Genomic DNA, 20,369 nt, shown 5'->3' with positions numbered 1-20,369 from the left:
GCCAGCAAGATGTTTCTGAAGTCCTGACAGACCCTGGGAATCATGATCATGATCATGTCACCTAATTATGATGTTGTGAGAGATATGTCCTTGGATGACCTTAGGGAAGGGACTGGGGAACTGCATTTGAAAATTGACAAAATTTAAAGAGCAATCATATTTCATAGCAAAAACTTGAGGAAAAATGAATTATGGAGAGATTATTCAAATTAAAATGATTTACTGTCTGTATATTTTAAGTGACAATATAGGCTCTATGTATTTAAGATATGAATCAATTCTTGGGGGGAATAATGTCCCCTAACATTATGACTCAGTCAGTTGAGCATTTGACTCTTGATTTCAGCTCAGGTCATGATCCCAGGGTCTAGGGATCAAGCCCCACACTGGGCTCCACACTGAGCATGGAGCCTGCTTAAGTTTCTTCTTTTTCTCCCTCTGTCCCTGTCCCCTACTAGTGCTCTCTCTGTCTACCAAATTAAAAAAAAAAAATATATATATATATATATATATATATATATGTATATATATATATATATACACACATATATATATATATATAGGTATATACATATATATGAATCAATTCATAAACTTTTATTTTTACATTTACTCATTAGGAAATCGTGGTAAATATAATTTGCAGATTCCAAATATGGGATATATTGGATTCACATCTATGCAATGTTTTTTTTCTTGGTTTTTTTTTTTAATGTTTCTAGTGTTTATTTAAATTCCAGTTATTTAACATGCAATGTAATATTAGTTTCAGTTGTACAATATAGTGATCCAATACTTCCATACGATACCCGGTGCTCAGCAGAGCAAGTGCCCTCCTTAATCCCCATAACCTATTTCCCCCGTCCTCCCACCCAGCTCCCCTCTGGTAGCCATCAGTTTTTTCCTTCATCCCCAGGAATGGATTTAGCTGATCTATGTTCATTTTAGTCAGAATTGCCATTTTGCAATCCATAAACTAAACAGAATTGTTCCATGATCTTAGAGTTAACTCTTTGAGAGGCAAAATTTGATCCATGCCAATGTGAAACTATTTATAGATTTTATCCCACTAATCATGAATATTTGTATTTTATTGCAAACATATTTAAAAAAAAAAAAACCTTTGAATAGAGTTTCTGTCTTAGATCCTCTCTGTAGAATGCATTGTATTACCTTTCTGAAATCTCAAACATTTTGAATACCAAATATGTTTGGCTTTTCAAAGGTTTTGGAAAAGAAATGATGGATCCTAACTGATATTTACGTTCTTTGGCCAATCCTTGAAACCCATTTTTATGTTGATAGCTTTGTGGAATGGAATCTAGTGTCTGGAGGGAGTAGATTCTCCAGCTTTAATTCTATGGGATGCTTGTTGGTGTGACTAATAAGTTCAAGAGGTTTATAAAGGACTTAAGTTTTTGCAATCATTACATACAATTTAAATAGACTCAGTATCAAATATTTGAAGATTTTATTTTTTGTGAAGGTTGGATGATAAAACAAAGCACTCAGCACATGATTCTCTATTAATTATAGTTTATGTCTATTGTAACTGTAGTTGTTCAACTCATAGTGATTAATGGTGTCCTTCAAAGGATCTGTGATGATGAGGAATATGTCGTCAATCAATACCTGTTTATCTTTTTCACTGGCAGAATATTATTGCCTGTTTGAACTATTTTGTTTCTTTCTAAAAATTTTTTAAGGTTTATTCATTTTTCAGGAACAGAGAGAGACAGAGTGTGAGGCGGGGAGGGGCAGAGAAAGAGGGAGACACTGAATCTGAAGCAGGCTCCAGGCTCTGAGCTGTCAGCACAGACCCCAACGCAGGGCTCGAACTCACAGATCATGAGATCATGACCTAAGCTGAAGTAGGACACAACCAACTAAGCCACCCAGGCGCCCCATGAATGATTTTGTTTCAATTTCTATTATGTGCATTTTATGTTGTGCCTTCTAATTAGGACACCCACATATTAAGATTAAAAGTCATGGTTTGATAATCCCCCATTAATGCATGTAATCTTCCACTGCCACTATATATTCCAGTTGTAAGAGTTTTTGACCTCTAAGTACAAATTGCCCTTTTGACTTAACCATACAATTGGCTTGAAGTATTTTTAGATGTCTTATTAAACGATGGCTTTGCCCTGGGCCAAACCACTGCTTCTTATTCTCTGTACAATTATGTTACTTATATTTTGTTACAATCCCAGAGGCCTCAGCCCTAAAGTAAGGACCAGTATGTAGCTGTTATTAATCGTAATTAATATTGACTACTTGTGTGTGTCTTTCTTTTGTTAACAGTTACATTTCAAAGAGGAGATGGAGGACTAATGAGCAATGGGAGGTATGCTAAGAAGATTCTTTCTTCTTCTTAGTTTAATCAGGACTGAGAACGCTATAGTAAAGGCTATTATTGTAATAAACGATCACTTACAAGTCTGAGAATTCTAGGAGGAATTAAATGGCTTACCACAAGGTTTAATGATCTATCTGTTGTGCACTTTAGAGGAATCAAGTCCAGATGTTTCATATCTCCCAGATGCCCCTGAAGAAATTAGTAGTAAATATCACAAGGAATGTGTTCATTTGTTAGCAGGATGTTTATTGCATTAATTAGACATTAGCAAATGAAGTTGCTGTTGTTTAAGACTCCTTATTGGCTCTCACTAAATTGCTGTGAGTGAACAATTACACATAATCGATCACAAAGTAAATGATTCATGGATGATGAATAGGCTGTAGATTGATAGGACTGGATTCCACAACTTTGGATACTCAATTGAAATTGATAAAAGCTGATAACAAACCCATATATCCTCATCTATTTTCCCTTTGCCAATATGGAGATTGTAATTAGGCTCTGGTAATAACTTCCAATCTCCCATTTAATCAATATTTTAGCAAAAAGAGATTAGGTCTAATGAGAGCTAGTGCATGTAGCAAGTAAGCAGTTGGATCTTCTTACTGCAGTTTCCATAGAAACACATGTTTCTCTTAGGGACTGCACACAAATGGTCTATCAAAAATAAAGTACAATGATTATAGATGTTGCTATTTCTTTGTAAATATGCTAATAATCTGGAAAGGAATCGGATTCCCATCTTTTATATCAAAAATAGGAATTCTTTATTAAATATGATGTGAGGGAAGTTTTTCTCATAGTCTCTACTCACATGCTGGATGAGATCACAGTGAATCTTTAATTACCTTAAAGATCTTTCATATACCCCTAATATTTTGCAATTTGGAGAATTTGGAAATGTGCTATTGATGGAACAATATAAATACTGTTCATTAATTTTCTTCAAGTTCTTTGCCTCTAAATCAAGCATGAGGGCTCATAACAGGGATTACAGCCTACAGGGGACAGATAAATATGGGGGCTGCAGGAATCGAGGAAGCAATAGCCCAAAGTCCTGGAAATGGCTGATACTGAGCAGTCACTCTGAGCAATTGTTCCCTTGAGGTACCAATTTATCATCAAACCTTGTTTCAGGATCCTGCTATGTTGCCAATTCCCACCAGTTTCAGGGCAGACAACTAAATTCATTTGGATGTCAGCAGAATCCCAGGCAGAATGCTTCTGCTTCTACTGACAGGCTATATATAGTCTTAACCACTGAATTTCCTTAATTCTTGAGAACCTACACATTTTCATTTGAAGTGAATTAAAAGCTTCCTCAATTCTTTAATCTTGTGCATGAGACAAGTGTCCAAATCTTTCATTGGGCTCCATGGGTTGATTTCCCTTTAATTTCTGTTTTAGCCGTCCTGGTCTTCTAAATGCTGGTGATCCCAGTTATCCATGGCTTGCAGATTCGTGGCCAGCCACGAGTTTACCAGTAAACAATAGCAATAGTGGCCCGAATGAGATTGGGAATTTTGGACGTGGAGGTAAGTTGTGCTATTCAAAATGTTGTCATTTGTTTTCTTGGCTTTCCTAAGTGTTTTTAAAAAAAATTTTTTTGGGGGCGCCTGGGTGGCTCAGTCAGTTAAGCGTCCGACTTCGGCTCAGGTCATGATTTCATGGTCCGTGGGTCCGAGCCCCACATCAGGCTCTGTGCTGACAGCTCAGAGCCGGGAGCCTGTTTCAGATTCTGTGTCTCCCTCTCTCTGCCCCTCCCCCGTTCGTGCGCTCTCTCTGTCTCAAAAATAAATAAACGTTAAAAAATTTAAAAAAAAATTTCTCATTTATTTATTTTTTTGAGACAGAGAGAGATAGAGCATGAACGGGGGAGGGTCAGAGAGAGAGGGAGACACAGAATCTGAAATAGGCTCCAGGCTCCGAGCTGTCGGCACAGAGCCTGACGCGGGGCTCGAACTCACCGTGAGATCATGACCCGAGCTGAAGTCGGATGCTCAACCGACTGACCACTCAGGCGCTCCTCCTAAGTGTTTTTAAAAACATGTACTAGAGAATATTTTCTTCCATAATTAAAATTAGTGTAGCGCATGTGTGAACAGTGCTAAATATTTTATGTATAAAACTATTGCATCTATATGACCTTGAATAAAACTAAGCTTTAAGGAAGTGATTACTAACCACAATGACAATATTCATAATACATTTTGTTTTCAGGACTATTCGTACACAATTAGTGAAATCAGGAACTATGCTGCTAACTGGAAATTAGGATTTTGAACTAGTCATTTCAGTTCTCTACATGTCATTCAACATAGATTTATTAAGTATGTCCTGTGTTCCTGCCACTATGGCAGATATTAAAAATAAAATATCAATATAAAGAGAGATGGTCCTTATCCTCACATGATATATCTTATAGAGTAGACAGTTCTTGAGAGTTGACATGTTGAGAGATAACTTAAATCTAGTTCTATCATTGTTAACGAGTGGCCCAAATAAAAGACAGAAAGGTGCTAAGTAGCTCATATGCTAAGGTCTTCAAAATTTGTTGCCACAATCCTCTCTATAGGTCTTTATAAGGAGGCAGAATTTGACCTGCTATAAATAATTCCAGCCTCCCTACTGCTACCTTTTCATCCATTCAAAAGGAGACTGGTGGGTTTAGAGAAAGATGAGACAAGAGAAGTCTGTGGTCTCAGTGTTTAGTTTGGCAGAAATAATTGACTTTTCCATTGGTGGAAAGCTCTGTAGATAGTAAATGCACTGGAGCTGTCTTGCCAGTACCCAGCATGAGAAAGCTGCCCACTGGGAGTAAGAAAGTTCTATGAATGGAGTGTGTTTAAGTTGACATCTGAAGGAGGGGTAGAGATTAGTCAGAATTGTGGGAAAAATGTGTAGAGAGGAAACAACCATTTAAGGTTTATAAATAAGAAAGACATAGACTTAGTTGACAAAGGAATGAATTTCCTAGTGAATATAAAGTAGTAGGCAGCAGAAGTGGTAAAAAAAACAAACAAACAAACAACAACAACAACAACAAAAATACAGAGGAACAGATAACAGAGGGCCTTCTAAGTCACAGAGAGACTTTAAACTTTGTCCAAAAGGTAGTCAGAAGGCATCAATGAATTTGTAAGAGGAGAATGCTAGGATCCAAGTACAGTGTTAAGTCATCCAGCCTTCTGCTGAGTGATGAGTGGAGTTAGGGTAGAAAATGGAGTGATTAATTAGGAAAGGGGTGCTATGAGCCAAGAAAGTGTGGCTCAATCTGCTAGAGGATTTCTACACGTCTAGGTGGAATTAATGCTGGACCCAGGGCTAGGCTAAACTATTATAGGCTTCAGATGGGGACTTCACAGACATGAGTGCATAAACATACTGACTTAGAAGAATAATTATGGATACTGGCATTTTCTCTTCACAGATGGAATGCCAATGCATGCTTGAATATAATTAAAATAGTATTTCAAATAATAAAGCTACTAATTATTGCATAAGTCGGCATTCTGTCAATACCAACTTTAAGAAAGAGGGCCTTTTCTCATTCTTCAAATAAAATATAGACAATAACAATCCCCGTGTCATAGGTATATAATAAGGATTAAATGGGTGTTTACATATACAGGTTTAGCACAAAGCGTGACAGACAAGCAGTGCCCACCATCAGTGTAGTAAATAAGAAAATTAAAAAAAATATATTGTTGTATGACTTCTCAGCTTCTGTAACCACCCCATTTAGGATTCTTACTTGCCAAAGCCTCTGAAAATGGCTGTCTCCCCTAGTGACCAAACTCTGAACCCTGCAATTACAGGCTATGACTTTTCCATGCGTGGGTTCTATGTCTGAGCATCTCCTCACCAGGAGAGCAGATGACTCCTGTCTACCTTACCCAGAATGATTTTGTAAAAAAAAAATTCTGTTCTGAAAGTTTTTATCTATCAAGGATTAGATGCCTCTTTTACTTGCTATATTTGTAGGTGATTAGTGCACCATTCTCTCTTTACATCAACAAACGAATGCCTAAAGATGGAAAATATGTTTTGTTTTGGTTTTGTTTTTTCAGTTTGTAGCAGGCTACACTAACATCTAAAATTTAGTCTAATTTAGTCAAAGGATACATTTACACATTTTCAAGGTTTATCTTCCATATCCACCTCATTTTTATGAAATATTTCACAGGTGAACATCAAGGCCAAGACAAAGTTTTTGCAAGGTTTACTGTGTTTCCTTTCAGTGTGATAGGTATTTTAAGCATTTACTGTGTACCAGGAGTAGGTAGGATTTTTTGTACATTTTATTTCATTTTCTTTGCATAATAAACGTGTGGCATAGACAATAATCATATTTACATTTTAAAGGCCAAGAAACTAAGGTTTATCAAAATGAATAACTTCAGATCTAGGTATAGAATATAGGTCTAACACATTTTAAAGTCTACGTTCTTTTATATGCACTGTTCTGCAATTCTCAAGGTGGGATTCACATGTATGATTGTATAACTATGTTCACTTAAAAGAATTATTGTGGATACTGACATTTCCCTTTTAAGAATGGAATACTAATAGGTGTTGAAATGTAATGAAAATAGTATTTTGAATAATAAAGTTACTAATTATTGCATAAGTCTGTATTTTGTCAATACAAACTATAAAATATTAATTTAATCATTTAGGGAGTGCTTACTCTCTGCAAAACACTAGGTGAGGAATTTATGGAAATTCAGACATAAATCCCATATGTTCCTGTTCCTAAGTATCTTACAATACCAGGAAGGAGATAGTCATGTATGCAAGTGTACCAGGCCAAAAGGAAAAAATGCATGGATCACTAAGGTGCTAAAAGCTGAGAAATGAATCATGACCGATTCCACCTGGAGGAAAGGGTTTCTGTAATTCATAGGTTTCAAACTCCACCGTTAACAAGTGCAAGTCAGCCTAAAGCACTCAGGAAAGGTAGATGTCGGCTGTAAGAAATGGAAAATGGAAGGTCCTGTCTAATGATGGAAGCACGGATTCGTGTCCTATCTGTTAGAGGAAGGGTGGTCCAGAGCTCCAAACCAGCTGATATAGGATGCTTCCCTACATCCAGATATTCATCTATAGTCTTCCAATATTTCAATGTTTGAATATAATTCGATGATTTTTTGAAAATGTAAGAGTGATCAAATAATATTTGAAGGAAATCTGCAGCTCCCAAATCAATAGAGAAGCACTTAGACTTGAAGGCTGGCTAATTTCATCCAGCGGGGAGAAAGATTCTATTTCTAGCACTTCAGCTTTAGTTGTTGCAGAATAACATTCTATAGGTTTAGATCCTCAGACAACTTTTTTTCCATGTTTAAACATTTGAACATGTAACCATTTCAAAAACTTGTAGTTAACCTGGCTCACAGTCTAAGTACAAAGTTTTGGAAGGTCTTAAGTTCAATGTTTTGGGGAATTGGGGTCCATGCTGGAGAAACCTGACTATCAAGTTAATATTATCAATGAACAATGTGAGAGGTGGCAGAAACAACACTCTGAAAATGTCTGCAGAATGAAGGATCTATTTTCATAATTTTGATATATTACTAAATATGAAATGTCTTTGAGAATGAAAATGATATTGACATTTGAGAATGAAGTACACTTTTTCATTATCAAATTTTCTAGTTATAAGTAAAAGCAAGAAGGACAAAAATAGTTAAGGGATCTGGAAATCAAAAAACAATTTTACTTGCTTATAAAACTTTGTGAAATATTATATATTGAATATCTTTAATAAATCCACTGATAGGCATTTAAAATATTTACTTCAATAAAGTATATACCCACATCATTGTAAAGCAAGTTGGAATTCCAGACTTCTGAAAGACCTAAATTATACAGTGCACAAAATGCATTATAAATGTCTTATTCCTGGGGTGACTGGGTGGCTCAGTTGGTTAATCTTCCAACTCTCAGTTTCAGCTCAGGTCATGATTTCACAATTCATGGTTCAGGACCCACATGGTACTCTGCTCTGGAAACTAGAGCCTGCTTGTTCTCTGTCTGCTCTCTTTATGCCCCTCCCCTGCTCATGCTCTCTCAAAAATAAGCTTAAAATACATACATGCATACATACATACATACATACATGTCTTGTTGCTATTGCTAAAGAAGATAATTTTTAGCTTTAAAAATTATCATTATTATTTTTTAAATGTTTATTTTTATTATTTTGAGAGAGAGACAGAGTGTCCAAGCAGGAGAGGGGCATAGAGAAGGGGAGAGAAAGAATCCCAGCAGGCTCTGTGGTGACAGATGCAGAGCCCGTTGCAGAGCTCGATCTCACGAACTGTGAGATCGTGACCAAAATCAAGAGTCAGACACTCAACTGACTGAGCCACTCAGGTGCCCCCAAATTATTATTTTTATAAGAATCTTTGTTTCAAGTGCTATTAGGTATCATCAAATCTAAAAATTTTAAGATATTTTGACTAAATTTCTACTTCCACTTTTTCTTGTGATGATAATTTAGTTTTGGTACAACAATAGTTAGGTTTATTACTTAATATTACACTACTATAACTAGTTGAAAATTTCCTATAATTGAAGAAATCAAGTGGGTTGATGACCCAAAGTCCTATGAAGTGTGGCTTTCAGAACATAAATTATTAAGGAACATACCATAATTAGATTCACTTTTAACTCTACATGATTGAAAATCTGCCATTTAGTATTATTGTTGTTGTTGTTGTTGTTTTAATTTTAGTATCTTTCTTCTTAAGAAAAGGAAAAATAAGAGCTCAGGAGAGAGATGGCACTTCTGAACCAGAAAGCATCGTGTAAAGATAATTCAGCACACCAAAAGATAAATGGACTGATTGATATTCAGTGTTGTTACTAAAATTTAATTTTATTCCTGCTGTATTAAAACTTGAAACTGTAATTCTCCTCTTCTAAGAGTTAGTAGTATAAATTAAACTCACTGAGAGTTAGTAGCATAAATTAAACTCACTGATCACTCAGATTGCTTTTCCTATAGTTCAATCCTGCTGTATTGTGAAAATGACTTATTCATGAAAATTTTCCTTTGTCATAAAAAAAAAAAGGCTGCCATCAGTTCCACTCCATACTAGAAATGTGAAACCAAATCAGATAAACAGCAAGTTGGGATTTTAGAAAAATGCATCCCATCGTTGCTTGTCTAGTATAATTTTGGGAAATTTTGCGTCTATTCAGCACTTATATCCTATATCTTTTGGGGTAAAGTGGAAAAAGATGTTTTCATCCACAATTTGTAGAATCACTTTTACCATCGTTTCCATAAAGAGCTGACGACTCCATTGGTTCTAAAAGCACTATGCACAACCGAAAGCATTTTTCTGTAGTGAAATATCCCAAACATCTCATTCATGGTTGAAGAAGATGGGGGAAGGGATGTGTTAAGCAGTGAGACGTGAAGGGCGAGCGCTAGGCCTGCCTGTCACTGAGGCTGATAGCTTGGCGACGGTTGTACATCATCTCCCCTTCATTGGCTCATAAAGCCCATCTCAGCTGAAATGCAAACGTGCGGCGTGACACATTTATTTTTCATCCTCAATCCTGATAGTTTGGGGCTTCCTGCGCATCATTAAATTGTTTCATTTCCCTATGTTCACCACAGATGTGCTGCCACCAGTTCCAGGCCAAGGGGATAAAACAGCAACAATGCTCTCAGATGGAGCCATTTATAGCAGCATTGACTTCACGACCAAAACCACTTACAACAGTTCCAGCCAGATAACACAGGCTACCCCATATGCCACAACACAGATCTTGCATTCCAATAGCATACATGAATTGGCCGTCGATCTGCCTGACCCACAATGGAAAAGCTCGATTCAGCAAAAAACAGATCTGATGGGATTTGGTTATTCTCTACCTGATCAGAACAAAGGTAACAATGGTGAGTCAGGTTCCTATTACCCGAGGAGTTATCTTCACATCATTTGTGCATGAGATAGAAATTAGTATTTGTTGTTCAGTTTAGTGGCTCATTACCAGGTTCACCACCTAAACTAAAAAAATATCGGCATGTATTCAGTACCTTGCACAATCCCTACCACCACCACCGCCACCGTCACTGCCACCACACTCCAACACCAATCGGTTTCATCCGTTTAGCTCTTTTTCAATAGAGTGATCAGTAATCCATCTCAACTTCCATTAGGCAGGATAGAGGAAACATTCCTCCACTGTCCCACGACATCTGCTTCTGAATTGCTAACTGCATGTTCTGCATGGGCTTGTGCTGTGAACTAATCACATGATGCCACTATGACCTCTGCCCTTTAACCCTTAGCCTTACTTTACATCCCTGACTACCGATTGGCTGAGGGATTGTCTAATAGAATGCCACACAACCAGTCACAGGATTTCAGCACCACCAGCTCTCACAACAGCTCAGAGAGGAGTGGCAGTCTCTCAGGTTGGTCTCATCACAGTAAGGAGAAATATTTGTTTGTCACCAGCATATGACCTGTGTTCCTAACAGCCGTGAAGAAATACTGAATCACAACTCACTGTCAGGCATTTATCTTTCAAATGACAATCGCAGCGTATCCTAATGAAATCATGCTTTGGGAAGGGGCGGGGGAATAAAAATCACTGTCACTATGTGCTAAGGGTACAACACCATATTTACTCAAAAATAGTGTATCATTTTATCATTATTTAGGAAAGAGCAGATGAGTTTGATCTGCCGTAAACCCTACCTAAAAGCCAAAAGAACTTTAAAACAAAAAGATCATACAGGAAAGTCAGTTCCATGACATGGTCAGCAATGATAAATTCAGCTAAAATGCAAATTGTTTGGGACATTTTTCGTAATATTAACATTCCAGGGATGGGCCTTTTTATTTTTGGACAATTTTTTTCCAAATATTAGGATTTATTATCTATCGAATGACAGTATTTAGAGTAAGGTGCTTCTACCGTGCTAACCAAGAATGTTAATATCAGACGTTATTCTTCACAATTGATTTCCCCCAAAAATATGATCTTTCATATCGATAATTCTTTTAATTCTTTTATATAGTAAATGTCAATATCTATCAGAGATATAACAGACAAACTAACAATCTACAATGTAGGCATTGTGGAGCACACTTCAGGGCCAATTTTCACTGGATAGAAATATATGTCTATTGTAGTGAATAGCACTGATATCCTCCAGGCTCAAGGATCCTCACATCTAAAATAAAGAGGTTGTGGTCGACACCCTCTAACTTCCAACCATAACATGCACACTGTACGACTGATGGCTTTATCTGCACATTTCTATTGTGCGCACCACTACATTTGCTTATTTTTTCATATTAATGGTATGCCATTTGTTTCTATGAATTTTTTTAATCTACAAGTTCTTAGTAAAGGATTATAGTGTATTATGATATGTCACAAGCTACCAAGCTGTAAAGAGTTAACTCTTTTACATCATTAGGGTAACATTTACTAAATGACTTTTCCTCAGGAGATAGAACCCTTTCAGTCTGAAATGTTAATGCTCTCTCTTCCCTCCACAATGAGGCATTTGCTCTTGGTAGAATTAGATACATTATAGAATCCAGAAAATTTTAAACATCTGTTATGAATTTAAACTGGCTTAGTAATATCGAAGGCTATTTTGAATAACCTTATATGTCATTTATACTGTCATCTATTTATAACGCGTCCCACAATTGTACTGAATAATTAAAAAGTAATGTATCCTAGGCCTATTTCATTCCAGATATGTAAAGTCCCAAGCAGTATACATATTTTAAAAATCTATATATATTAAGCCATGAATTACATAAGACCTTTTGTGAATCTCTCATTAAATATTCTGTATATGTTGATTGACACTGAGTTTTAAAAGTTACCTTTTGAGTAATTGTAAAGAACATGATTCACAATAGTGCTTACTGCTTTTTTTAATCCATTAATCTCCTGAGTGACATTTATATATATCTATGAATTATATTAACTACTTCATCTACATTTGAATACAAAATTACTTAAATTGGTGATAGAAAGCATTCTTTAGGAGGTAAGAGTGAAGTGATTATTCTTTTCTAGTTTAGTCCAATTGAGTTTAATCTTACAGAATTTGATTTATTCTTATAATCATAGATATGTTTTCTAAGCCTCAAATTTAAGATCAAACTGCCCTGTGAATATCTAATCATACCATATTATATGATTTTCTTAATTTGTACACAGCAATGAAATCAATTTAAAATAATCACAATAATAAAGAAAATTGGACATTTCTGAATTATTTCAGTGAATTTCTCATCCTCTTTGAAACACTTATATAATTTATTCCATACATAAGTTTTGAGCACTTGGGTTAAAAATCTAACCATTAAAAAAATATAAAAGAAAACTCAGATTTCTCAAAACCTATATGAAATCATAATTATATATACACACATATATAGCGCACAATATCAGTAGTGGTAATGAAATATTTTTATACACCAGTATTTTTTTAATTATGTGTTTTACTAACTCGAAAATGAGCTACTTTTATAATTTTCTATACAAAGAAGTTATTTGTTCAGCATAAATGTCAGTTTAAATACTTACATTTTGAGTTGAAGAGAAATGGGTCAAATATAGTTGACGGTCTTCAAAATATGTTGCCATAAACTTTAAAATGTTTCGGGATCTTCGGTTGCAAGAAACAACAACGAGCTGTGGTGGCTCGCTTAGCTCAAGGTTTAGATCTTAGATAAACACAATACTCTTAGCCTACCTCATATGCCCACCACCAAGTGAAGAGCCCACCTCTTAGCTCATTGATAAAGGAGGACAAAACATATATTCTTTTAAATTTGTTTTATGTTTATTTTTGAGAGAGAGAGAGAGAGAGAGAGCATGAGCGAGGCTGGGGACAGGGATGGTTGGTGCAGAGAGAGGGAGACACAGAATCCGAAGCAGGCTCCAGGCTCTGAACTGTTAGCAAAGAGCCCCATATGGGGCTTGAACTCATAAACTGCGAGATCATAACCTGAGCTGAAGTCGGATGCTCAATGGACTGAGCCACCCAGCCTCCCCGAGAGGACAAAACATATTGATTCATAGTCCCATCAAGACTCCACACAATGACAGAGCAGAAATTTTCAAGAGGAGAAAGTGGACATTGGATTGAAAGCCCTCACAAATTCCCTCTTTGCATCAGCTTTGTTTCCCCATTTTTTTTAATGTTTATTTATGTATTTTGAGTGAGAGACAGAGTGCAAGCAGGGAAGGTGGGGGGGGGGAGAGAGAGAGACAGAGACAGAGAGAGAGAGAGAGAGAGAGAGAGAGAGCGAGAGAAAGAGAAAATCCCAAGCAGGATCTGCACTGTCAGTGCAGAACCGGACCACCTGGGACTCCATCTCAGGAACCATGAGATCGTGACCTGAGCTCAAGTCAAGAGCCAGTCATGTATCCAACTGACCCACCCAGGCACCTCTCCCCAAACATTTTTAAGTCTGATATTTGGAATAACTGATAATGCCTTTTTTTTTTAAATTTTTTTTTTCAACGTTTATTTATTTTTGGGACAGAGAGAGACAGCATGAACGGGGGAGGGGCAGAGAGAGAGGGAGACACAGAATCGGAAACAGGCTCCAGGCTCTGAGCCATCAGCCCAGAGCCTGACGCGGGGCTCGAACTCACGGACCGCCAGATCGTGACCTGGCTGAAGTCGGATGCCTAACCGACTGCGCCACCCAGGCGCCCCGATAATGCCTTTTTCGAACTTGGAAATGAACTCAGCAGAGTTGGGTTCAGACTCCAGTAATAGTAATTTCTAGTAAAGCTGCTGCACTCTTTTTTGTGTGTGTGTGTCCTACTGTGTGAATATGGACCAAATAACACTCAGAAAGAACTCTGTTTCATCATCTATTAACTATTTCATCTACATTTGAATACAAAATTAGTTAAATTGGTGATAGAAAGCATTCTTTTGGAGGTGAAGAGTGAAGTGATTATTCCCTTTCAGTTTAGTCGAATTAAGTTTACTGTTACAGAATTTGCTTCTGGAGATGGAAGAACTTCCCTATTTGTGTCATTCAGTTCTGGTGGTGATCATATAACATTTTCTAAAGTGCCGTGAAGTGAAGAGTGAAGGAACCAATGTACACATATAAATATATAAGGAATAAAGGGTGCCCAACTAGGGGAAAAGCCACTAAAAACACATAGCCCGACCCATTCCTCTTTTAATTATTAAAATATAATTCTGAGACTACACAAAAGATATGATCCTGGTTTGTGATTTTGGTGCACGATCAGGAAACAAAGGGTCAAGGCTCATCCATCTTAAACACAAAAATTATAGACTTATATCAAGAAGTATAGACATATTTAAGCAACTTCATTATTTTTATTCTGAGACTCAGACTATTTCTGGGATACTCATTGGGGTTGGAGAAGTCGGGCTTGACAAAGGCTGTAGAAATGGGTAGAACCATGTTTGCTCTAAGATAGAGGAAATGAAATAGAGTAATAATAAGTGGCATTTATTGAGCTTTCTGTACAATCTGAGCCCTTTACATGCTTTGTCTCTTTCAACCCTCATAATACCCCAAAGAAATAGGAAATTTGTATCTGTTTTACAGATATAAATCAAAGTGATATCTATTGAGTAATTTATACAGATACATGAGAAATTAGTCTTCAACCCCAGATTAAGCTGTTATACTCAAAACAGAAGATACCTGCTGTTCTTTCTCTTAAATACCTCTCCTTTTGCCCAGGATAGGAAGTGAAAGGAAGGAAGAAAGCACTCTGTCTGTAGGGATGAGCTTTTAAATCTGTGCTCATGACATAGAAAACAGACATACTTCCATAATTGGCAACAGTGTCTCTGCCCAGCTTACCAGCTACATTACTTTCTGACACTCCAATAAGTCATTACTGAATGACATAATTTTCTGAGTTGGCTGATGCCATTAGCTGATCATCAACTAGCTGATGCCAGTTGCTGATGCAGATTAACAGTTGGTTGAAGAAAGGAGATGAGACTTCTGGTACTATGTCTGTCTATTGAGAGCCCTGCTGCAAGTATTTGATGCTCACAACTTTCAGGTCCAGAAAGATGAAGCCCAAGGGGTCAATACCATTATTTTTGGAAATATAACGATAGCCATAGTAGGAGTGAAGAAAGCTACTTGCATTCTATTGAACATCCTTTGTTATGCTGCTTCAGAAGTACTTATTCTTACAATCAACCATGACACATCTAGGAAGAAATTTGATTTACTTCAGTTTTGGAAGAGTGAAAACTATGACACTATACAGATGATGAATTTTATTTTTATGTTTCATTAAGCTCCAGTAATTCCAGATTTGGTTCATACGCTGCCAAGTCATTTTTTGCTCATGTTTTGTGCATGAACTAATTTGTATTAACAATAGTAGTGAAACTGATCACTGCATTTTCATTAATTTTTCCCCTCTTTTTGGAATTTTAGAAAATGCTATGCTTAAAACATCTGGGAACTACTCTCACTATAAGCAAAAATAACTACGCCATTCGTTAGTTTAAAATTCTATAAAACTTCTCATTGTGAAAGATTTATAAGTACCCAGATTATATTTGATTGATTTTTATCAGTCACTTTTGAGAGAAAACTGTACTCTCTTGGATTAATTAGAGTAAATTCTAATGGAAAAGTTTAGCCTGTATCCTTAGACACTGCATTTTCCACTGAGAGAGATTATGCAAAAGAGCATTATAAACGCACTAAAATCTGACATTTGAAAGAATTTGTTATGGCCCATTATTTTGTCTAACAATGAAAACGTAGAGGCAGCAGACATGAATAAATCAATAAGTGTGCTTTTGCTACAGGACCCATGTTTTTGGTTTATTCAGCACGGTAGTTCATGCATTGGGAAAGAAACAATATAATGTCGAGTGATTTATAAAAACATTTTCTGATTAGATCAATTCATTGTTTATAGCGTTTAACAAATGTAATATACTCATTGTGGTGTTTCAAAAACATAAATCCATCTTCCCACCCAATGACTGTGTTTCTTCTGATTTTGGTATATCTGAATAGATGCATTATTACTTGCAGGTGGGAAAGGTGGAAAAAAGAAGAAAACTAAAAACTCTTCTAAACCTCAGAAAAACAATGGATCGACCTGGGCCAATGTTCCTCTACCTCCTCCCCCAGTCCAGCCCCTTCCTGGAACAGAGCTGGAACACTACGCAGTGGAACAGCAAGAAAATGGGTAAAATTGTCTTCTATACCAACCGAATGCCCAGGGCATTCCTCTTCTCTGTATTGTGTTTTCTTTGTCTTTATCTGGGATTCTCTTACTTTTTTCCCTGCCCCCTTCCCACCCTGTTCATTGCCCTCCCCACAACCCCACTTCTGTTGTTTGCACCATCTCTGTATTTTAGCTGATAAATACAACACAGCACATATTGAGAACCTAAAATCCTTGGCTGTCAAGTGCCTTAGATTGTCTGCAATCATGATAATGCAGCCTCCATTTATAATATTGCTTGTTAGTTTGAAAGCAAATGTCCACAGCTCTGTGAACTAAAGAGCCACTCCTGAGCGGGGTTGAAAAGGGAATTAAAATAACCTGCTTCATCATCTCTCGCAGCTTTCTAATGACTCGTCTGGCCATAGCAGAGCACCTACTGTTGAGCTCCATCACATGGTGTAATTGTAGAGAATTTAATCATCGGCTTTGATGGGAATTTAAGGGCTGGAACATGAAAGAGGTTCAAGCCACTGCACATTCTGTAACAAAACCTCTCTTAAGTTAGAAAATTTCCTTCAAGGGCCTTTAAATGTGACCAGTTTCCTTATTATTTCCCAAATATGTCTCAAGAGTTAGTTTGCCTCTGTTAAGTGTTAATTGAGTTTAAAGCAGAAAGACATTGATACTTTTTATTCTCTAATAAAATAGCAAGTGAGGAGAAATATACTCAGTCTTTTTTTTTTCTATTTTAATAATTCTAACTGCTCCGTCTTCCTCACAATTCCCAGGTCACTACTGCTTTTGACTGAAACTGAAAAATGCAGAATAAGGCAGCTTTTCTTTTTCCAAGTTTTTTTTAATTGAAACATATTTAGATATTAAGACACCTCAGTTTATTTGAATAATGTTTTATTCCCTGTCTTGTTTTTTGTAAAGATCACAGCACAATTTTTTTTTGCTTCATTTCCTTTTCTTTTTATTTTTTAAAAGTTTATTTATTTTAAGAGAGTGCGTGGGCTCACATGCATGAAAGAGAAAGAGAGAGCAGGGACGGGGCAGACAGTGAGGGAGAGAATCCCAAGAAGGTTCCACGCTCGTCAGCACAGAATCCCAAACAGGGCTCAATCCCACAAACCATGAGATCATGACCTGAGCTGAAATCAAGAGTTGGACACTCACCTGAATAAGCCACTCAGGTGCCCCTTCATATGCCTTTGAAACAGATGCTCTAGTTTCACAATTCCTAGTCTTCTCATACACTTCCTCCAGAAAGAGAGAGAGAGAGAATCTTTAGCAGAGCTTGAGGTGGGGCTCGATCTAATGAATCATGAGATCAAGAGTTGAAATCCAGCTCAAATCAAGAGTTGGATGCTTAACTGATTGAGACACCTTAGATGCCCTCCTTTTCTTTCTTTCTTTCTTTTTTAATCTTTTTTTTTAAGTTTATGTATTCATTTTGAGAGAGCTAGAGAAAGAGCACACAAGTGGGGGGTGAGCTACAGAGAGAAAGAGAGAGAGAGAGAGAGAGAGAGAGAGAATCCCAAGCAGGCTCTGTGCTGACTGCACAGAGACTGATGTGGGGCTTGAACTCAGGAACCATAAGATCATGACCTGAGCAAAAATCCAGAGTCAGACACGTAACTGACTAAGCCACCCAGGTGCCCTGTCCTTTTCTTTTTAAATAAGTGCTATCTTAGATAACTCCAGATTGCTATCTTAGATATCTCCAAATTAATTTTCTTAATTGGAACATTCTATGTCACAGCATTTGCTTCCTTCAAAATACCTCATTTACCTTTTCTTGATTGAATAATACATATATACTACATATATATAAATATATATACTTTATACACAGAGATGTAGGTAGATATGCATGTACACACACACACACACACACACACACACACAAACACACTTATGTATTCATATACATACTTCTCTATATTTTATTCTCTCCATCTTTCTCTTCCTCAAAAAGGGCTTTACTTGCTTCTGTAGGATTATAATTCCCATTTATATACATATCATTATTTTACATTTTTAAAAAGTTCACATTCGAAATAGGAAATAAATTTTCTCTGACTTTTTAAAAAGTTAAATTTTGCACACGATCTTATACAATACATATCAATAATGTAAATGTGCCCAGGTCACAGGAGCCTGTCAAAGAAAAAAAAAACAAAGATGTACTTTCCACAAGAGGAGATTATCCAGGACTCAGGAATCTTCATTTTAAAGGCTGTATTCAGGAAATGGGAAAATAGAATTTGTGAATTGGGAAGAGTAAATAGTACTGACAAACATGTATAAACATAAAATTTTGAACTCAGATCACATGAATATTGTAGGTAATTTGAAATCTTTTTTTTTTCTTTTCCCACTAAGTCCACTTAAAAATAGACTATGATAGCTATTACCCATTGAAATAAAACTATCTGTTCCAAATAAATGCTAAATGTCTCACTTGATTTTACTGCCCAGCAGTAGAATTAGAAATATTCATTTGATGAATGAATTATTACATATTGCCAAAGACTTTTATTTTTTGATATAAATTATTTTCTGAACATCAAGCTATAAAATATATAGGCATTCCTACCCAAATTATTTTAATATTTAGTCAGGATGTATGATATTATAAAATCATTTTTTTTGTAAAAATTCTTAAAAAAATTTTTTTTAATGTTTATATATTTTTGAGAGTGCGCGAAAGAAATAGTGCAAGCAGGGAAGGGGCAGAGAGAGAGGGAGACACAGAATCCGAGGCAAGTTCCAGCCTCCAAACTGTCAGCACAGCTCCCAACGCGGGGCTCAAACTCTCGAACGTGAGATTGTGACCTGAGCCGAAGTTGGACACTTAACCAACTAAGCCACCCAGGCACCCCATTTTTGGAAAAGATTTCTAAAAATCCATTGGATACTTTACATAGGTAAAGAAATATATATCTTGATTATATCTACTCAAAAGTCTTTGTAGCTTATAGTTTGGTTTTCAAGAACCTTTGAGTTATTTGTGTTAAGTACCTAGTATTTCCTAAAATAAAAATTATCACTCTTAACAATAAAGTCTAATCTGTCAGTAAACTGACAGCAGAATTCAATTTTCTTATTCGCTGGACTTAATTTTTCAAAGGTTAATATTTCAAAGTTCTTTCAATTGTTGGTGATGACAACACATATTTAAAATCAATATGACAAGAGTAAATTAAAATTAGTAGATTAGTGATGACTTTGCCCATTTCTTGATATACTATTTATACTTTTTTGTTTTCTAAGATTGAAAAGGAAAGATTTTTAAAGACTTCCTAGATTATTTTATAATCTGCTATTCATGATATTAACATTGAACATTTTACAGATGAGTTCTTCTATAGAATTTTTTATGGCTTATTTTGAAATTCATATAGGTTTAAGAGTTTTTATTTTCTTAGGTGTTTTTATTTATTTTGAGAGAGAGAGACAGAGAGAGAACCAGTGGTGGAAGGGCAGAGAGAGAGAAAGAATCCCAAGCCGGCTTTGTCCTATCAGCACAGAGCCTGATGTGGGGATTGATTGCACCAACTGTAAGATCATGAGCTGAGTTGAGATCAAAGTCAGATGCTTAACTGATTAAGCCATCCAGGTGCCCCAACATTTTCTTGAAACACAAACAACAAAAAGTGTAGATGTCACCTCTTGGTTTTTAATAATTTTTATTTTAACAATCAAGAATTCTTGGGGCGCCTGGGTGGCTCAGTCAGTTAAGCGTCCGACTTCGTCTCGGGTCATCATCTCATGGTCTGTGGGTTCGAGC

General features: G+C 36.3%; 1 protein-coding gene across 21 annotated transcripts in view; it reads left to right on the top strand.

Annotated features, from left to right (window-relative positions):
* Positions 1-20,369, top strand: part of ROBO2 (roundabout guidance receptor 2) — a 1,716,380-nt gene that overhangs the window by 1,658,400 nt on the left and 37,611 nt on the right. For 11 of the 21 annotated variants that reach the window (XM_086675717.1, XM_086675715.1, XM_086675714.1 and 8 more), the window contains 5 exons: positions 2,308-2,350; positions 3,773-3,900; positions 9,999-10,280; positions 10,677-10,802; positions 16,435-16,591. In XM_086675717.1, the coding sequence (XP_086531843.1) occupies positions 2,308-2,350; positions 3,773-3,900; positions 9,999-10,280; positions 10,677-10,802; positions 16,435-16,591 (736 nt within the window). The remainder of the gene's footprint in view (positions 1-2,307; positions 2,351-3,772; positions 3,901-9,998; positions 10,281-10,676; positions 10,803-16,434; positions 16,592-20,369) is intronic. The other 10 variants (XM_086675720.1, XM_086675729.1, XM_086675727.1 and 7 more) reach the window with 3 other exon arrangements.

Source organism: Puma concolor, chromosome C2 (assembly GCF_028749965.1).
Source record: "Puma concolor isolate L17-30 chromosome C2, mPumCon1.1.hap2, whole genome shotgun sequence".
NCBI classification, from domain to species: Eukaryota; Metazoa; Chordata; class Mammalia; order Carnivora; family Felidae; genus Puma; species Puma concolor.
This window is presented reverse-complemented; position numbering and strand designations above follow the sequence as displayed.